General features: G+C 40.7%; 1 protein-coding gene across 1 annotated transcript in view; it reads right to left on the reverse strand.

Annotated features, from left to right (window-relative positions):
- The window catches only part of LOC139536010 (sodium- and chloride-dependent GABA transporter 2-like), a 31,016-nt gene extending 17,388 nt beyond the window's left edge, over nt 1-13,628 (reverse strand). The window contains exons 1-3 of the mRNA XM_071336075.1: nt 11,682-13,628; nt 10,493-10,831; nt 7,764-7,898 (exon numbers count right to left, since the gene is read on the reverse strand). Of these exons, the coding sequence (XP_071192176.1) occupies nt 7,764-7,898; nt 10,493-10,831; nt 11,682-11,709 (502 nt within the window). The 5' untranslated portion in view covers nt 11,710-13,628. The remainder of the gene's footprint in view (nt 1-7,763; nt 7,899-10,492; nt 10,832-11,681) is intronic.
- Nucleotides 13,629-14,533: the final 905 nt, after the last annotated feature.

Here is a 14,533-nt window from a genome sequence, read left to right on the forward strand (position 1 = left end):
CAACTGAATATAATCTGATTACGTTACTGAGTTGGGGGGTAATCCAAAAGCTACGTTACTGATTACAATTTTAGACAGGTAACTAGTAACTGTAACGAATTACATTTAGAAAGTAACCTACCCAACCTTGGTAATGAACGTGTCGGGTGTCGGGATGAGACAGACAGTCAGGCAGCTTTTCTCAGCCAGTCGAAATTATGAATCAGCTGGCATAATTTTTATGGATACATACAAAGAAATGTCAATTGAAAAAAGGTAAAATGAAATTAAGTCCAGCGAGTTTGTAGTCTTTCCAGCTTCAGTTTGAAGTGATTGTGTTAGTTGTGTTGTTGGATAGCTCCTCTGAACAACAGTGTCCTGACGAGTGAGCACATTTTCTATGCCAGGCAAAATCACGCCTCATTAGCTCATAGATGTATCCAAGTAAATGTCACCAGAAAACAGCTTAAACAAATCCAAATGCGGCTACTTTGCTGTTATTCTGGCTGCACTTTTTGACGTGACTAAATTAGCCGTAGTTGACTAGCTAGCAAGCAAGGGATAAGAACGTTGCCAGGCAGTATGGCAATGGAACATTTAGAACAAACAACTGGGTCGTGTCTATAGATACAGAACAAAAAGACTGAACGACTGGGTTGCGTCTCTAGCAACTGAATCGACAGAACGAACAACAAATCCATCAAAATGATGTTTCTAATGAAAATATGTAAATCATTATTTGAATATGTTGGTAACCCGTTGTATAAAAGTGATAATGCACTTGAAGCCAGTGTTTGAAGGATATATTGGCACGGTTTGCCGGCCCTCGACTTTGTCTCAAGCCCAACAACACCCGTGCCAATATATCCTCCAAACACCGGCTACCCGGGCATTATCATTTAATTATTCAATGGTGGGTCTAATCCTGAATCCTGATTGGTTAAAACCGCATTCCAGCCTGTGTCTATTCCACAAGATACCACTGGCTAAATCTATGATGTCAATATGCCTATTTACTCTGTTCCATCTGACTGCGCAATCCACTGTCTCATCAGCCCAGCCAGGCAATTTCTAAAATGTTTTCCTATTTTGTTGCCTTACAACCTGGAATTAAAATTTATTTTTGGGGGGTTTGTATTTGATTTACACAACATGCCTACCACTTTGAAAATGCAAAATATTTATTATTGTGAAATAAACAAGAAATAAGACAAAAAAAACAGAAAACTTGTCACGACTTCCACCGAAGGTGGCTCCTCTCCCTGTTCGGGCCGCTCTCGGCGGTCGTCGTCACTGGTCTACTAGCTGCCACCGATTCCTTTTTATTTTCTGTTGGTTTGGTCTTGATTGTTTTCACCTGTATCTTATTTGTTGTTAATTAGGGGCTATTTAAACTCCCAGGTCCCGCCTGCTGTTGTGCGAGCTTATCCTTTATGTCAGTGGTGTATTATTGTTTTTGCTTTTATGTGTTGGCTGTCTGTTATTTTCCCTGGTTGAGGGACTATTCGGTTTATTGGTCATTTTGCCTGGTTGTTGGCTGGACCCAGCTGAAATAAACGTATTCATTGAAAGCACTGCTCTCTGCGCATGACTCCACACCCACCACTCCTAGCGATCCGTGACAAAACTTGAGCGTGCATAACTATTCACCCCCCCAAAGTCAATACTTTGTAGAGACCCATCTCTTGGGGTATGTCTCTATAAGCTTGGCACATCTAGCCACTGGGATTTTTGCCCATTCTTCAAGGCAAAACTGCTCCAGCTCCTTCAAGTTGGATTGGTTCCGCTGGTGTACAGCAATCTTTAAGTCATATCACAGATTCTCAATTGGATTGAGGTCTGGGCTTTGACTAGGCAATTCCAAGACATTTAAAGGTTTCCCCTTAAACCACTCGAGTGTTGCTGTAGCAGTATGCTTAGGGTCATTGTCCTGCTGAAAGGTGAACCTCCGTCCCAGTCTCAAATCTCTGGAAGACTGAAACAGCTTTCCCTCAAGAATTTCTCTGTATTTAGCGCCATCCAGCATTCCTTCAATTCTGACCAGTTTCCCAGTCCCTGCCAATGAAAAACATGTTTTTCATTGATGTTCTCGGGGTGGTGAGAGGTGTTGGGTTTGCAGCAGATATAGCATTTTCCTTGATGGCCAAAAAGCTAAATTTTTGCCTCATCTGACCAGAGTACCTTCTATACACTATCTCCCCAAACCCATCACACCATCCCACTACTTTGGCCCTAAACCATCCTACACCAGGCCATCGGCTTGGGAGGCCGGAACCCCGTCTCTCAACTTCCTGTAGATCTTCTGCACTAAAATCTCTCATTCCCAAATATTTCTCTGCTGCTGCAACTACCACATCTATCTTCTGTGATTTCCGCTTCATCAGTTTAGTGCAGTTGATCACCATGGCTATAAATGCATGAAATCCAACCTAAGTCAAACTCATCCTCTCTGGCTCTCTTTCTTAAGGCCTACTCACTGGGGGCCTTCCAGTCGACACACTCAGCCTTGGGCTATCCTCGCCTTTCTTCACTGCCCTCAGCATAGGAAACTTTTTGCATCCACTCTGGAAATCTCAACCTGTCTCTCTCTCACAGGGTTCGTTGGATACCCAGCTGCATGGGCACCACCACAGTTGACACACAGTACTTTCTCTATCCCAACTGTACACTATCTCTGACTATGCCCTCCTGCACATTTCTCACGTCTTGGGATCTCCCTTCTACACACTGCTGCAACATGTCTGAATCCTTTGCACCTACAGCACCGACGCGGGTTCGGAAACAGAAGCCCTCACATAATAGCAAATATACCCAAACCTGACTTTATCAGGTATAAACTCTGTATCAAAGCTCAACAAGACAGACAGGATGTTCTCAGTCTCGCCAGTGGGTCTATGTCTAACCAAATGTAGAGCATCACAAGCAATAGGAATATTCCTTTTCATTTGATCCGCATGATTCGAAGCACCCGCTTCCTCTGGGAGGCAGATACACAAAAAATCTAAACAATTCCACTTCTCAAAACAGATGTAACCATACCCAGTTTGTCCTTTACCCAGCTTAGCACAATGTATGGGTCGGCCAAAAAGCAGGAATTCACTCTTTCCAAAAATCTCACTCCTACCAGTCCAAAATCATCTCTGGTAGGACTCTCAGGGCAAACATTGGAAGACCAGACCTGTCACCGCAGGTAGGCCCACTACATCCTGGACTGGCTCGACTTCAGAGTGCTCACCACTACCGACTAACTCAATTCTGAGACTATCAAGGTTCTCAAGAGAGTATGAAGACATAAGTAAGATTACTTGGTTTGCAATCAGGAGACATAGGTATGTACAACTCAAATTAAGGTGTATACTCAGGAGATGAATCTCTGATCTTAACAGCGCCATTCTTATGCTTTCATGTCATCGCAATTCTGACCCTCAGCCCAGGAGAGCAAAAAAAAACGGTTTCTCGTTTTTCAAGCAAAGGTCTTATAAGGGAATATGCGAGCTCATTCATTCAGAACTTGCTAACTGGTTGAACGCAGCATGTAGGGTCTATGCCTCAATTAGCAAGACGGACATTTCCAAGTTTCCTAGTTCCGACAAGCACCTGAAAGCACCATTGGTTTCAGCCTGCTGTCCCCACTTGCTTCAAGATGTCCACCATTGTTCCTGTAACCAAGAAAGCAAAGATAACTGAACTTTGAGGCTAGTTAAGGATCACATCACCTCCACCTTACCTGACACCTTAGACCCACTTCAATTTGCATACCGCCCCAATAGAACCTCAGACAATGTAATTGCCATCGCACTGCACACAGCCCTATCCCATCTGGACAAGAGGAATACCTGTGTAAGAATGCAGTTCATTGACTATAGTTTAGCCTACAACAGCATAGTACCCTCCAAGCTCATCATTAAGCTTGGGCCCTGGGTCTGAACCCCGTCCTGTGCAACTGGGTCCTGGACTTCCTGACGGGCTGCCCCCAGGTGGTGAAGGTAAGTAACAACACCTTTACTTCGCTGATCCTCAACACAGGGGTGCGTGGCCAAGCATGCCTCCAACTCAATCATCAAGTTTGCAGACGACACAACAGTTGTAAGCCTGATTACCAACAATGACGAGACAGCCTACAGGGAGGAGGTGAGGGCCCTGGCGGAGTGGTGTCAGGAGAATAACCTCTCTCTCAACTTCAACAAAATGAAGGAGCTGATCGTGGACTTCAGGAAACAGCAGAGAGAGCACACCCCTATCCACATCGACGGGACCGCAGTGGAGGTGAAAAGCTTCAAGTTCCTTGGCGTATACATCACCAACGATCTGAAATGGTCCACCCACACAGATAGTGTGGTGAAGGAGGCGCAACAGCGTCTCTTCAACCTCAGGAGGCTGAAGAAATTTGGCTTGGCCCCTAAGACACTCACAAACCTTTACAGATGCACAATTGAGAGAATCCTGTCAGGCTGTATCACCGCCTGGTAAGGCAACTGCACTGCCCGCAACCACAGGGCACTCCAGAGGGTGATGCAGTCTGCCCAATGCCTGCCCTCCAGGACACCTACAGCACCCAATGTCAAAAGAAGGCCAAAAACATCATCAAGGACATCAACCACCCGAGCCACTGCCTGTTCACCCTGCTACTATTCAGAAGGCAAGGTCAGTACAGGTGCAAAAAAACTGGGACCGAGATACTGAAAAACAGCTTCTATCTCAAGGCCATCAGACTGTTAAATAGCCATCACTAGCCGGCTACCACCCGTTACTCAACCCTGTACCTTAGAGGCTGCTGCCCTTTATACATAGACATGGAATCACTGGTCACTTTAATAGTGTTTAATTACTGCTTTACTCATTTCATATGTGTATACTGTATTCTATTCTACTGTATTTTAGTCAATGCCACTCCGACATTGCTCGTCCTAATATTTATATATTGCTTAACTCCATTCTTTTACTTTAGATTTGTGTGTATTATTGTGAATTATTAGATATTACTGCACTGGTGGAGCTAGGAACACAATCATTTCACTACACCCGCAATAACATCTACTAAATATGTGTATGTGACCAATAAAATTTGATTTGATTTAATACAGCGCTGTGTTAGGTTAGGGGTGAGAAAACGGACTGATGCAACCTGATTGGCTGAACGCAATACACAACATCTTGGATTAGCATTTAGTCACTGGTGGTGGAAAATGGTTTTTCATAATGAAAGTAAGCATATTTTCCCAGTTTTTTTTCTCTCATTTTCTCACAATTAAATATATTTAAGGAGGAAAATGCAGCCTATGCAGCCTGAATGGAGAATGTTTTAGGTATAAATTGGTCCATGAGGGATACAAAACTATTGCCGGCTGCATACAATGCATTTGGACGGTAAAATGACACGACTCAATATCGCCATCTGCCGGCCGTTGGGCTTCCATGATAGATATTTTCATTCTGAAAATACTGTATGTCTAAGATCTAAATCAATTTATGTTTCAAGTAGCCCTTCCGAAGAATATCTGTCTGATTTTTAAACACATTTTTTATTTGTGTGTGTGTGTGTGCTTGCTTCAGCTGTGCGATCATGACATCAATTAATGTGGGACTCAGACTCAGTTGGTAAAAGCATGGCTCTAGTAGCAACACCAGGGTCATGAAGGGTTAATTTCCTGCTGCTAAGATGTATGCTATCTCTGTGCAGTTAGACACTTTAGCTAAAAGGATCAGCTAAATGGCATATATTATTATTAATTTTAAAAAGTGAACATTTAATTCAGACACGGTCTTCAGAAAGGGACGCTGTTGTAATATTAGTTGGATATACACTACCGGTCAAAGGTTTTAGAACATTCAAGGGTTTTTCTTTTCTTTTTACTATTTTCTACATTGTCGAATAATAGTGAATACATCAAAACTATGAAATAGCACAAATGGAATCATGTAGTAACCAAAAAAGTGTTAAACAAATCAAAATATATTTTATATTTGAGATTCTTCAAATAGCTACCCTTTGCCTTGATGACAGCTTTGTACACTCTTGGCATTATTTCAAGCAGCTTCCTGAGGTAGTCACCAGGAATGCATTTCAATTAACAGGTGTGCCTTCTTAAAAGTTTATTTGTGGAATTTGTTTCCTTCTTAATGCGTTTGAGCCAATCAGTTGTGTTGTGACAAGGTAGGGGGGTATACAGAAGATAGCCCTATTTGGTAAAAGACGAAGTCCATATTATGGCAAGAACAACTCAAATAACCAAAGAGAAACGACAGTCCATCATTACTTTTACTTTAAGACATGAAGGTCAGTCAATACGGAAAATTTCAAGAACTTTTGAACGTTTCTTCAAGTACAGTCGTAAAAACCATCAAGCGCTATGATGAAACTGGCTCTCATGAGGACCGCCACAGGAATGGAAGACCCAGAGGTACCTCTGCTGCAGAGGATAAGTTCATTAGAGTTACCAGCCTCAGAAATTGCAGCCCAAATAAATGCTTCACAGAGTTCAAGTAACAGACACATCTCAACATCAACTGTTCAGAGGAGACTGTGTGAATCAGGCCTTCATGGTCAAATTGCTGCAAAGAAACCACTACTTAGGGACACCAATAAGGGACACTTAGGGACACCTTGGCTTGGGCCAAGAAACACGAGCAATGAATATTAGACCGGTGGAAATGTGTCCTTTGGTCTGGAGTCCAAATTGGAGATTTTTGGTTCCAACCGCTGTGTCTTTGTGAGACGCGGTGTGCGTGAACGGATGATCTCTGCATGTGTATTTCCCTCCATAAAGCATGGAGGAGGAGGTGTTATGGTGTGGGGATGCTTTGCTGGTGACACTGTCTGTGATTTACTTTGAATTCAAGGCACACTTAACCAGCGTGGCTACCACAGTATTCTGCAGCGATACCCTATCCCATCTGGTTTGGGCTCAGTGGGACTATAATTTGTTTCTCAACAGGACAATGACCCAACACACCTCCAGGCTGTGTAAGGGCTATTTTACCAAGAAGGAGAGTGATGGAGTGCTGCATCAGATCACCTGGCCGCCACAATCCCCCTACCTCAACCAAATTGAGATGGTTTGGGATGAGTCGGACCGCAGAGTGAAGGAAAAGCAGTCAACAAGTGGTCAGCATATGTGGTAACTCCTTCAAGACTGTTGGAAAAGCATTCCAGGTGAAGCTGGTTGAGAGAATGCCAAGAGTGTGCATAGCTGTCATCAAGGCAAAGGGTGGCTAGTTGAGGAATCTCACATTTATTATATATTTTAATTTGTTTAACACTTTTTTGGTTACTTCATGATTCCATATGTGTTATTTCACAGTTTTGATGTCTTCACTATTATTCTACAATGTAGAAAATAGTCAAAATAAAGAAAAACCCTTGAATGAGTAGGTGTTCTAAAACTTTTGAATGGTAATAAATTGGGGCCCTATGTAACTGCACAAAAATCTTCATGAATGAAGATCACAAAGCAATTATTTGTTTCGTGTCTCAGCACGAATAAGGAACCACACCTACTCATTCTACTCTAAGTCTCACTCTACTATTCATTGCAAAGTGGTTTATTTTGTTTACTTCATTATGGTTTCTACTTTACATAATGATGTACCATAATCTTTCAACTTTACTGTGCTGTAGCAAGACCATGCAAGACATCTACATTATGAAATGCGGAAAGCACATAATAAAGGCTCATCCTACGAGAGAATTTGTCACAATGAAAACAATGTAGCCTACTTGGGCTGCAGCAAAGGCATTTGAAAACATCATTTTTAAGTGCACAGAACTGTACAGCAATACTCACCCTCAAACAGCGGGCAGATTTTCCTCCAGCAGGTGATGCCCCCCTGGCTGGTGTACTGTCCCAGAGCCGTCTCCAGGATGAACAGAGGGATGCCACAGGTCACCAAGTACAGGATGTACGGGATGAAGAACGCACCTACAGTACAGGAAGGAGTCACACATATTAGAACTCCATATACAATGCTTGATGTTAATCTATGTTCAAACTTTAACCTTCAGTTGACAATATCTTGTGAAAGCTGATTTGGTTCTGGGTGCTGAGATTAAGTTGACACTGACAGTATGCATAAGTCTTTGTATCTTTCATCATTATACATCTGAACAAACCAATTTTTTTTCATGCCACTTTAAATTTAAATTTGTCTCATGGATCACACCCTCACAATATACTCAGTTTTAGAAATCAAATTCCTGTTGCCTGCGACAGATGACTTCTCAGCCGTGTTCAACCATCATCAATACTGAACGGGTCACATTACTGATATCTAAATCTAGTGTCAACTATCTCCCTACATCTGAGAGACACACTACTGTGCAAACCAAACACACTCCTGAAAGTGCAGTGTGGAAAATCCCCCCCAAAAATCATCTTTAAATTGTTACCATGCAAGGTGAATTAATGTATACTTACTTATCTCAAAGGAATGTGAATGCGAAACCAGCACAATGACCATGGGGTCAGACGGTATGAGTTTTCAGGGGGTTCAACTACAGTATTTGGATGCAGCTTTGTTTCTTTGTATCATTTAAAGGAGCTTTATGCTAAACAACAAACCAATCCTTCTCTTTTCTCTTTTTGCCTGATCTCACATCTGACCAGGCAGCAAATCAACCATGCATGTGTAAACAAGACAGAGAGACTTGGATAAAATAATAGGATAATTTCATCATATGCTCTCACAACCAAACTTTTTATTAAAAGAGAACAAATTTGGAAACTTCAATGTAATGTTATTAGGAGTGGAAAGTGTGTTATACAACATTATTTGTTCTACTATCTATTGTAGAATCACATACAAGTTAAGCATGTAGTATACACTGAGTGTACAAAACATTAGGAACACCTTCCTAATATTGAGTTGCACCCCCCTTTTGCCCTTAGAACAGCATCAATTCGTCGGGGTATCGACTACACAATGTATCGAAAGCATTCCACAGAGATGCTGGCCCATGTTGACTCCAATGATTCCCACAGTTGTGTTAAGTTGGCTGGATGTCCTTTGGGTGGTGGACCATTCTTGATACACACGGGAAACTGTTGAGTGTAAAAAAAACAGCATCGTTGCAGTTCCTGACACACTCAACCCGGTGCCACCTACTACCATACCCCGTTCAAAGGCACTTAAATCGTTTGTCTTGCTCATTCACACTCTGAATGGCACACATACACAATCCATGTCTCAATTGTCTCAAGGCTTAAAATCCTTCTTTAACCTCTCTCCTCTCCCTCATCTACACTGATTGATGGAATCATAGCTTTCACCTGAATTCACCTTGTCAGTCTGACATGCAAAGAGCAGGTGTTCCTGTTTTGTACACTCAGTGTATATTGTAAACTGTAATAATATACACAAAATATATGCAAGATGCAAATAAGTGAACAATATTAAATAAGATCAAAAATGTTTTTGGTTAATTTCATGTTCTCTGATGTAACACTGAATGGTGTTTAGGTACAAAACGGCAAGAAATTTTGCAGGAATAAAAAAAAAAACTATTGCTTAATCATGGGAATCTAAAATGAAGACAGAGCTGGTGACCTTAATAACAGTATTCTCGCGAGCCAGAACCAACTCGCGAGCTAGCCAACTGGCTCAATGTAAGAATAGCTGTTATGAGACATTAGATCAACAGCCACATACCTCACAGACTGTACCTATTTCATATTATTACTTATTATTTTTATTACTGACCCATAACTATGAGAAGTATTTTAGAAGTTCTAAAGAACATTTTGGAAGTTCTAAAGAACATTTTTAAAGGGACCTATCCCCCTAAACACTAAACACTTCTACATTAATATGGATGCTACCATGATTACGGATGATCCTGAATTAATCATGAATAATGATGAGTGAGAAAGTTACATATGCACAAATATCATACACAAGACATGCTAACCTCTCACCATTACAATAACCAGGGAGGTTACCACCTTTCGGGGGGAGAGGGAGCATGATATTTGTGCGTCTGGAACTTTCTCATTCATCATTATTCACGATCCATTCAGTATTATCCGTAATCATGGTAGCGTCCACATTAATATAGAAGTGTTTTGAAACATGTTCTATTCTTATTTACAATAAAAATGACTCCAAAATGATACAAATACATTATTTACCATGAATTTCTATTGGGCACAAAATAATCTGAAACAAAACCAAAACAAACAGAAAATGCATCCAATAATTTTGTAGAGTCACAAGCTTGACGTAATCATTGCGTGCTAGGAAAATACTAAACTTTTGACTACTTTAATTCACATATAGGTAACTTTTGGTTCCCTAAAATGGTGGGACTATGAACAAAAAGTGCTATAATTTCTAACCGGTTTACCCAATATGAATGGAAATACTCTCAAATTAAAGCTGACAGTTTGCACTTTAACCTCATTGTCATTGTATCATTTCAAATCCAAAGTGTTGGAGTACAGAGCCAAACCATTGTCCTAATACTTTTGGAGCTCTCTGTATTTAACCAAAAGACAAAAATAGGACTATGTTGACTCACCCCCACCGTTCTTGTAACAAAGATAGGGAAATCTCCATATATTTCCAAGTCCAACAATAGCGCCAGCCACAGTTAGAATGAACTCAAATTTGTTCTCCCACTGGCCTCGTTCATTGACCCTCTGTTGGGCATCCTGCATCGGTCTGGGGAGAGTCTCATGCCTGCCTGCCAAGAGAGGACCTGCCATCCTGCAGTGAGTGAGAGAGAGAGGGTCCGAAGGCGAGTACTGCTGGTCGAGTCTGTTGAATTCCTGCCTGGAGGTCAGTGGTTGGTGCAATTGTCTGCTGCTGCTGGAGCTTTTATGGATAACAGCACTGTCAAGATTCCAGCTGCTTCTGCCTGAAGGGGGATGCAAAGACATGAGGGCTGACAAGTCATTCATTAGCTAGCACGAGATCCAGATATTTGAATGAGAGCTGCACTTTTAGTGTCCAAAAGAATGCCTGCAGGACTGTGATCCTCTCAGCTGGGTTGGGAGAGACTGATGTTTCAGCAGAGCTACACAGAATAACACATTGTACAATTCCAATATAGGATAACTGACTTTCAATTCTTGTTGAAACAGGTTAATTTCCTAATTTATACGGTTTATAATTCTCAGTGACATTAAAGGAATTACAGATAATACTGATATTTTGTATTACAGTTAGTGTCTTTGATATAGATATAGATATGTCTTTGATATTCCTTCTCTGTATAGAAGGAATCATTTTAACAGATTCTGGTCTGATGTACATTCAGAAGAGGGTGCTTATATCTTAGCCTTGGGACAACCAGACTATAATAACAAGGCATTGGGCTTATCCTACTACTGTACAAAGTCCTGTGCTCTGCAGACATCACAAAGTCCCGTGTAGACATCACAAAGACTATGTGTTTTATATTTATGCACATGCAGACATAATTAGTTCTTTGTATAAGGTCCCTCTATCTTCAAAAGGGACATTCCCCCCCCCCCCAATTTCATATGTATTTCATTTCAGGCAATTGTGCAATGTGTATGCCCTATAAAGCTTTTAATCATCACATTTGCATTCAGAATCAGTCAGTGGGGGCCCCCTGGGGAGCTGGGGCCCATTACATTAGAAACTAGCGAAACATAGAGCGAAGTCCACTTCTCTATGTCAGTCCTAGTGATGGGAAAACATGGAACTGAAAACTGAAAACACATAATTCCTGAAGTCCTGACCTTGGTTGGGCCTCAAGTCCATTATCATGCCAATGCCTTCTAGGGTTTGAGTTCATCAAGGGCCTACATCTTGAGGTTCCAGATACCAGCACCATGGGGAGGCCAGCCTGAAATACCATTGGTATTTATGTATGTAGGGGTGGGCTGTGAAACTGCAGCTGACCTCAGCTCTGTGAGTAGCAGCCTGGATATTGAGACCACCTTAGGTGCAGACAGAGAAGACAGACAGGGGTTAGGGCACCAGGCTTAAATGAGCCTTAACCAGGAGCCTTTGTATTCCTTGTATTACATAGAGTACAGTGTTCTTAGAAATACATTGATACTCTTTTACAGTATGCAGATGAAAAAAACATTGGAAGGATGGGTTGAGATGGGTAGAAAATAGTATTTGAAATAAGTATTTGAATATACTGTCAAATACAATTTGGCAGACTATTCATTTTTATTTTTTTAAACAAATAACCATATAAATACTCAAATAAAAGTAGTTGTTTTGGGCTGTGTATTTGAAAATACTCAAATACACAGAAAAAGTATTTTAAATACTAGATACTCAAGTACACATGTATTTGAACCAAAGTCTGGTTGAACCAGGGTCTTTATTGTGTGTCTCATGTGCTGTGCCTGTTTCGTGTGCTGTCTGTCTCATGTGTCGTGTTTGTCTCATGTTCTTTGGGTGTGTACAGTATTACTGATGTGCTGAAGGGGCAAGATCACAGACTTTCACCCTTGGAGCAATAAGTCCTAGCTGCACTTTTAACCTCGGCACAAGGGAGCCTCAGCTAGGGCCCCATTAGTAACTAATGAGCCTGAAGAGAGTGAATGAGCACCCAGTCAATAAAAGTACTTGTCCTCCTTTTCAATTTAGTGTACATGAGATCTTTCAAACAGGTCAACAAGTGAACTGTGGCAAAAGGATCTTGACAGGCTAGACTACGGAAAGTTTAGAATTTGTTGAATTATTCAGTGGTTGAGTAAGCTTCATTGTGATGATGATGATGATGATGATGATGATGATAATGGTGGTGATAATGCTTATGATTATTATTATGATAATGATACATGAAATCTGAATGAAAAGATGGAGATGACATGATCATGAGCAGCAGGTGAATCCATAAGTATGTTTTTTTTAGGGTCATCTCCTCAAAACAAGGTACAATAATGATCAGAGCCCAGTTCTGAAAACCTTATGCTAACATGAACACGGCTTACATTTTTTTGTTTTCTTGGAAAGAGAGCCTTTTACATACTTTATATACAGCTTCAGCAGCAATGCCTAAGAATTCACAAATTCCAGCTAGATTATTTGTGCTTGTTTGTAAATAGAAGTACTTATTCATCAACTGTTTCCTGCCTCATGTCGGTCTTCCTAAATATCTGAATGAATCATGTAATGTGACCAGTGTGATTGAAGAGAGCTGCTTGCCTTGTTTAATTAGACCTTGAACAGCAGCAGGGTTATACCAGGGTTATACCATATACTATAGACTAAATGGTAACACTTTACTTTGATAGACCCAAATAGATGGTTTCCAACTATCCACTTACCCTAACCCTTATCCTAAATACAACCCTAACCTTAACTCTTACCCTAATCTTACTCTAACCCAAACTGTAACCCAGCTAGTTGTTGTATCAAAAAAGTAGCAGTTAATAGTTTGTTGATAGCTTAAGAATCTGTAGACCATCTATAGGGGAGTATCCAAATAAAGAGAAACAGATTTCATAAATTAAGTGCTGTAGGTTTATTATTACAAAACCTTGAAGTGTTGAGGTAAATCAAGGGCACTGCAATGGGCAAGTGTTGGTTGGTTGGTGGATGGAGTCAATGAATGGTAGTAATGAATGGTAGTAGTACTTGCAACAATGTGTTGAAATACTGGCATGTATGTACAGCATGTAAAGCCTGGATGGAGTAAACATGTTTTCCTCCACCTTGAATTTCAATTTACAGAATGATTGAGTCTTTACACTTGAGGAAGGTGGGCTATGCTATGCATTTTCATACTATATGACATGGTGAACACACACACACACACATGCACATATATATACTCACACACACAAACATGACAAAGAAGTTTTATAATGTAAAAACTAGACCATAATTGATCATCTGATACATTTCAATTTGGCATCAATTTCAAATGTACATTCGATTGAAAATAAAATAATACAAAAAAACATATATAGTTGTCAAAAGTGACCCATATAGCATTATAAATTAAGTAACACAAATCATTTTGGCCACGTCATTTTTAGGGTTGTGTCACAAGATGACTGGTTGGACCGTGGACCCCTACTGTGCAGCCAGCGGCTTATGTTGCATCAAAGTAACTGGGGTTACGTCCTTAACAGCACTCTATTTCCTATTTAGTGCACTACTATTGACCAGGGCACAGATGGCTCTGGTCAAAAGTAGTGCATGCTATAGTGAATAGATGCCATTTGGGATGCAATCTGGGTATTAAATCCTGGCGACAGCAAGATGAGACGGCATTATGAAACTTAGACATCAGAAAAAATACATAAAGACTATTTTCCCACAGTGCCATGACTCTCATTCCACTAATGTCTTCTTATGATGGTTCTTGGAAATGCTTAGATAATGTTTACTGGACCCACAGGGTACTTGAAGCCTGCCAGACTAAAGTGATTGAAGCAACTGTGTTGCTAAGCCCCTGCTTCCTAACGCTTGGGGGGACAAGGTTGTATTGTATAATCAAATCAAATAAAGCTATACAGCACATTTCAAACATGGAATGCAACACAATGTGCTTCACAGGAAAAAACTTTTTTAAACTATTTAAATAAAAACTGAAATATTTACTACACAACAAACATGAGAG

This window comes from Salvelinus alpinus, chromosome 12, assembly GCF_045679555.1.
Source record: "Salvelinus alpinus chromosome 12, SLU_Salpinus.1, whole genome shotgun sequence".
NCBI lineage: Eukaryota > Metazoa > Chordata > Actinopteri > Salmoniformes > Salmonidae > Salvelinus > Salvelinus alpinus.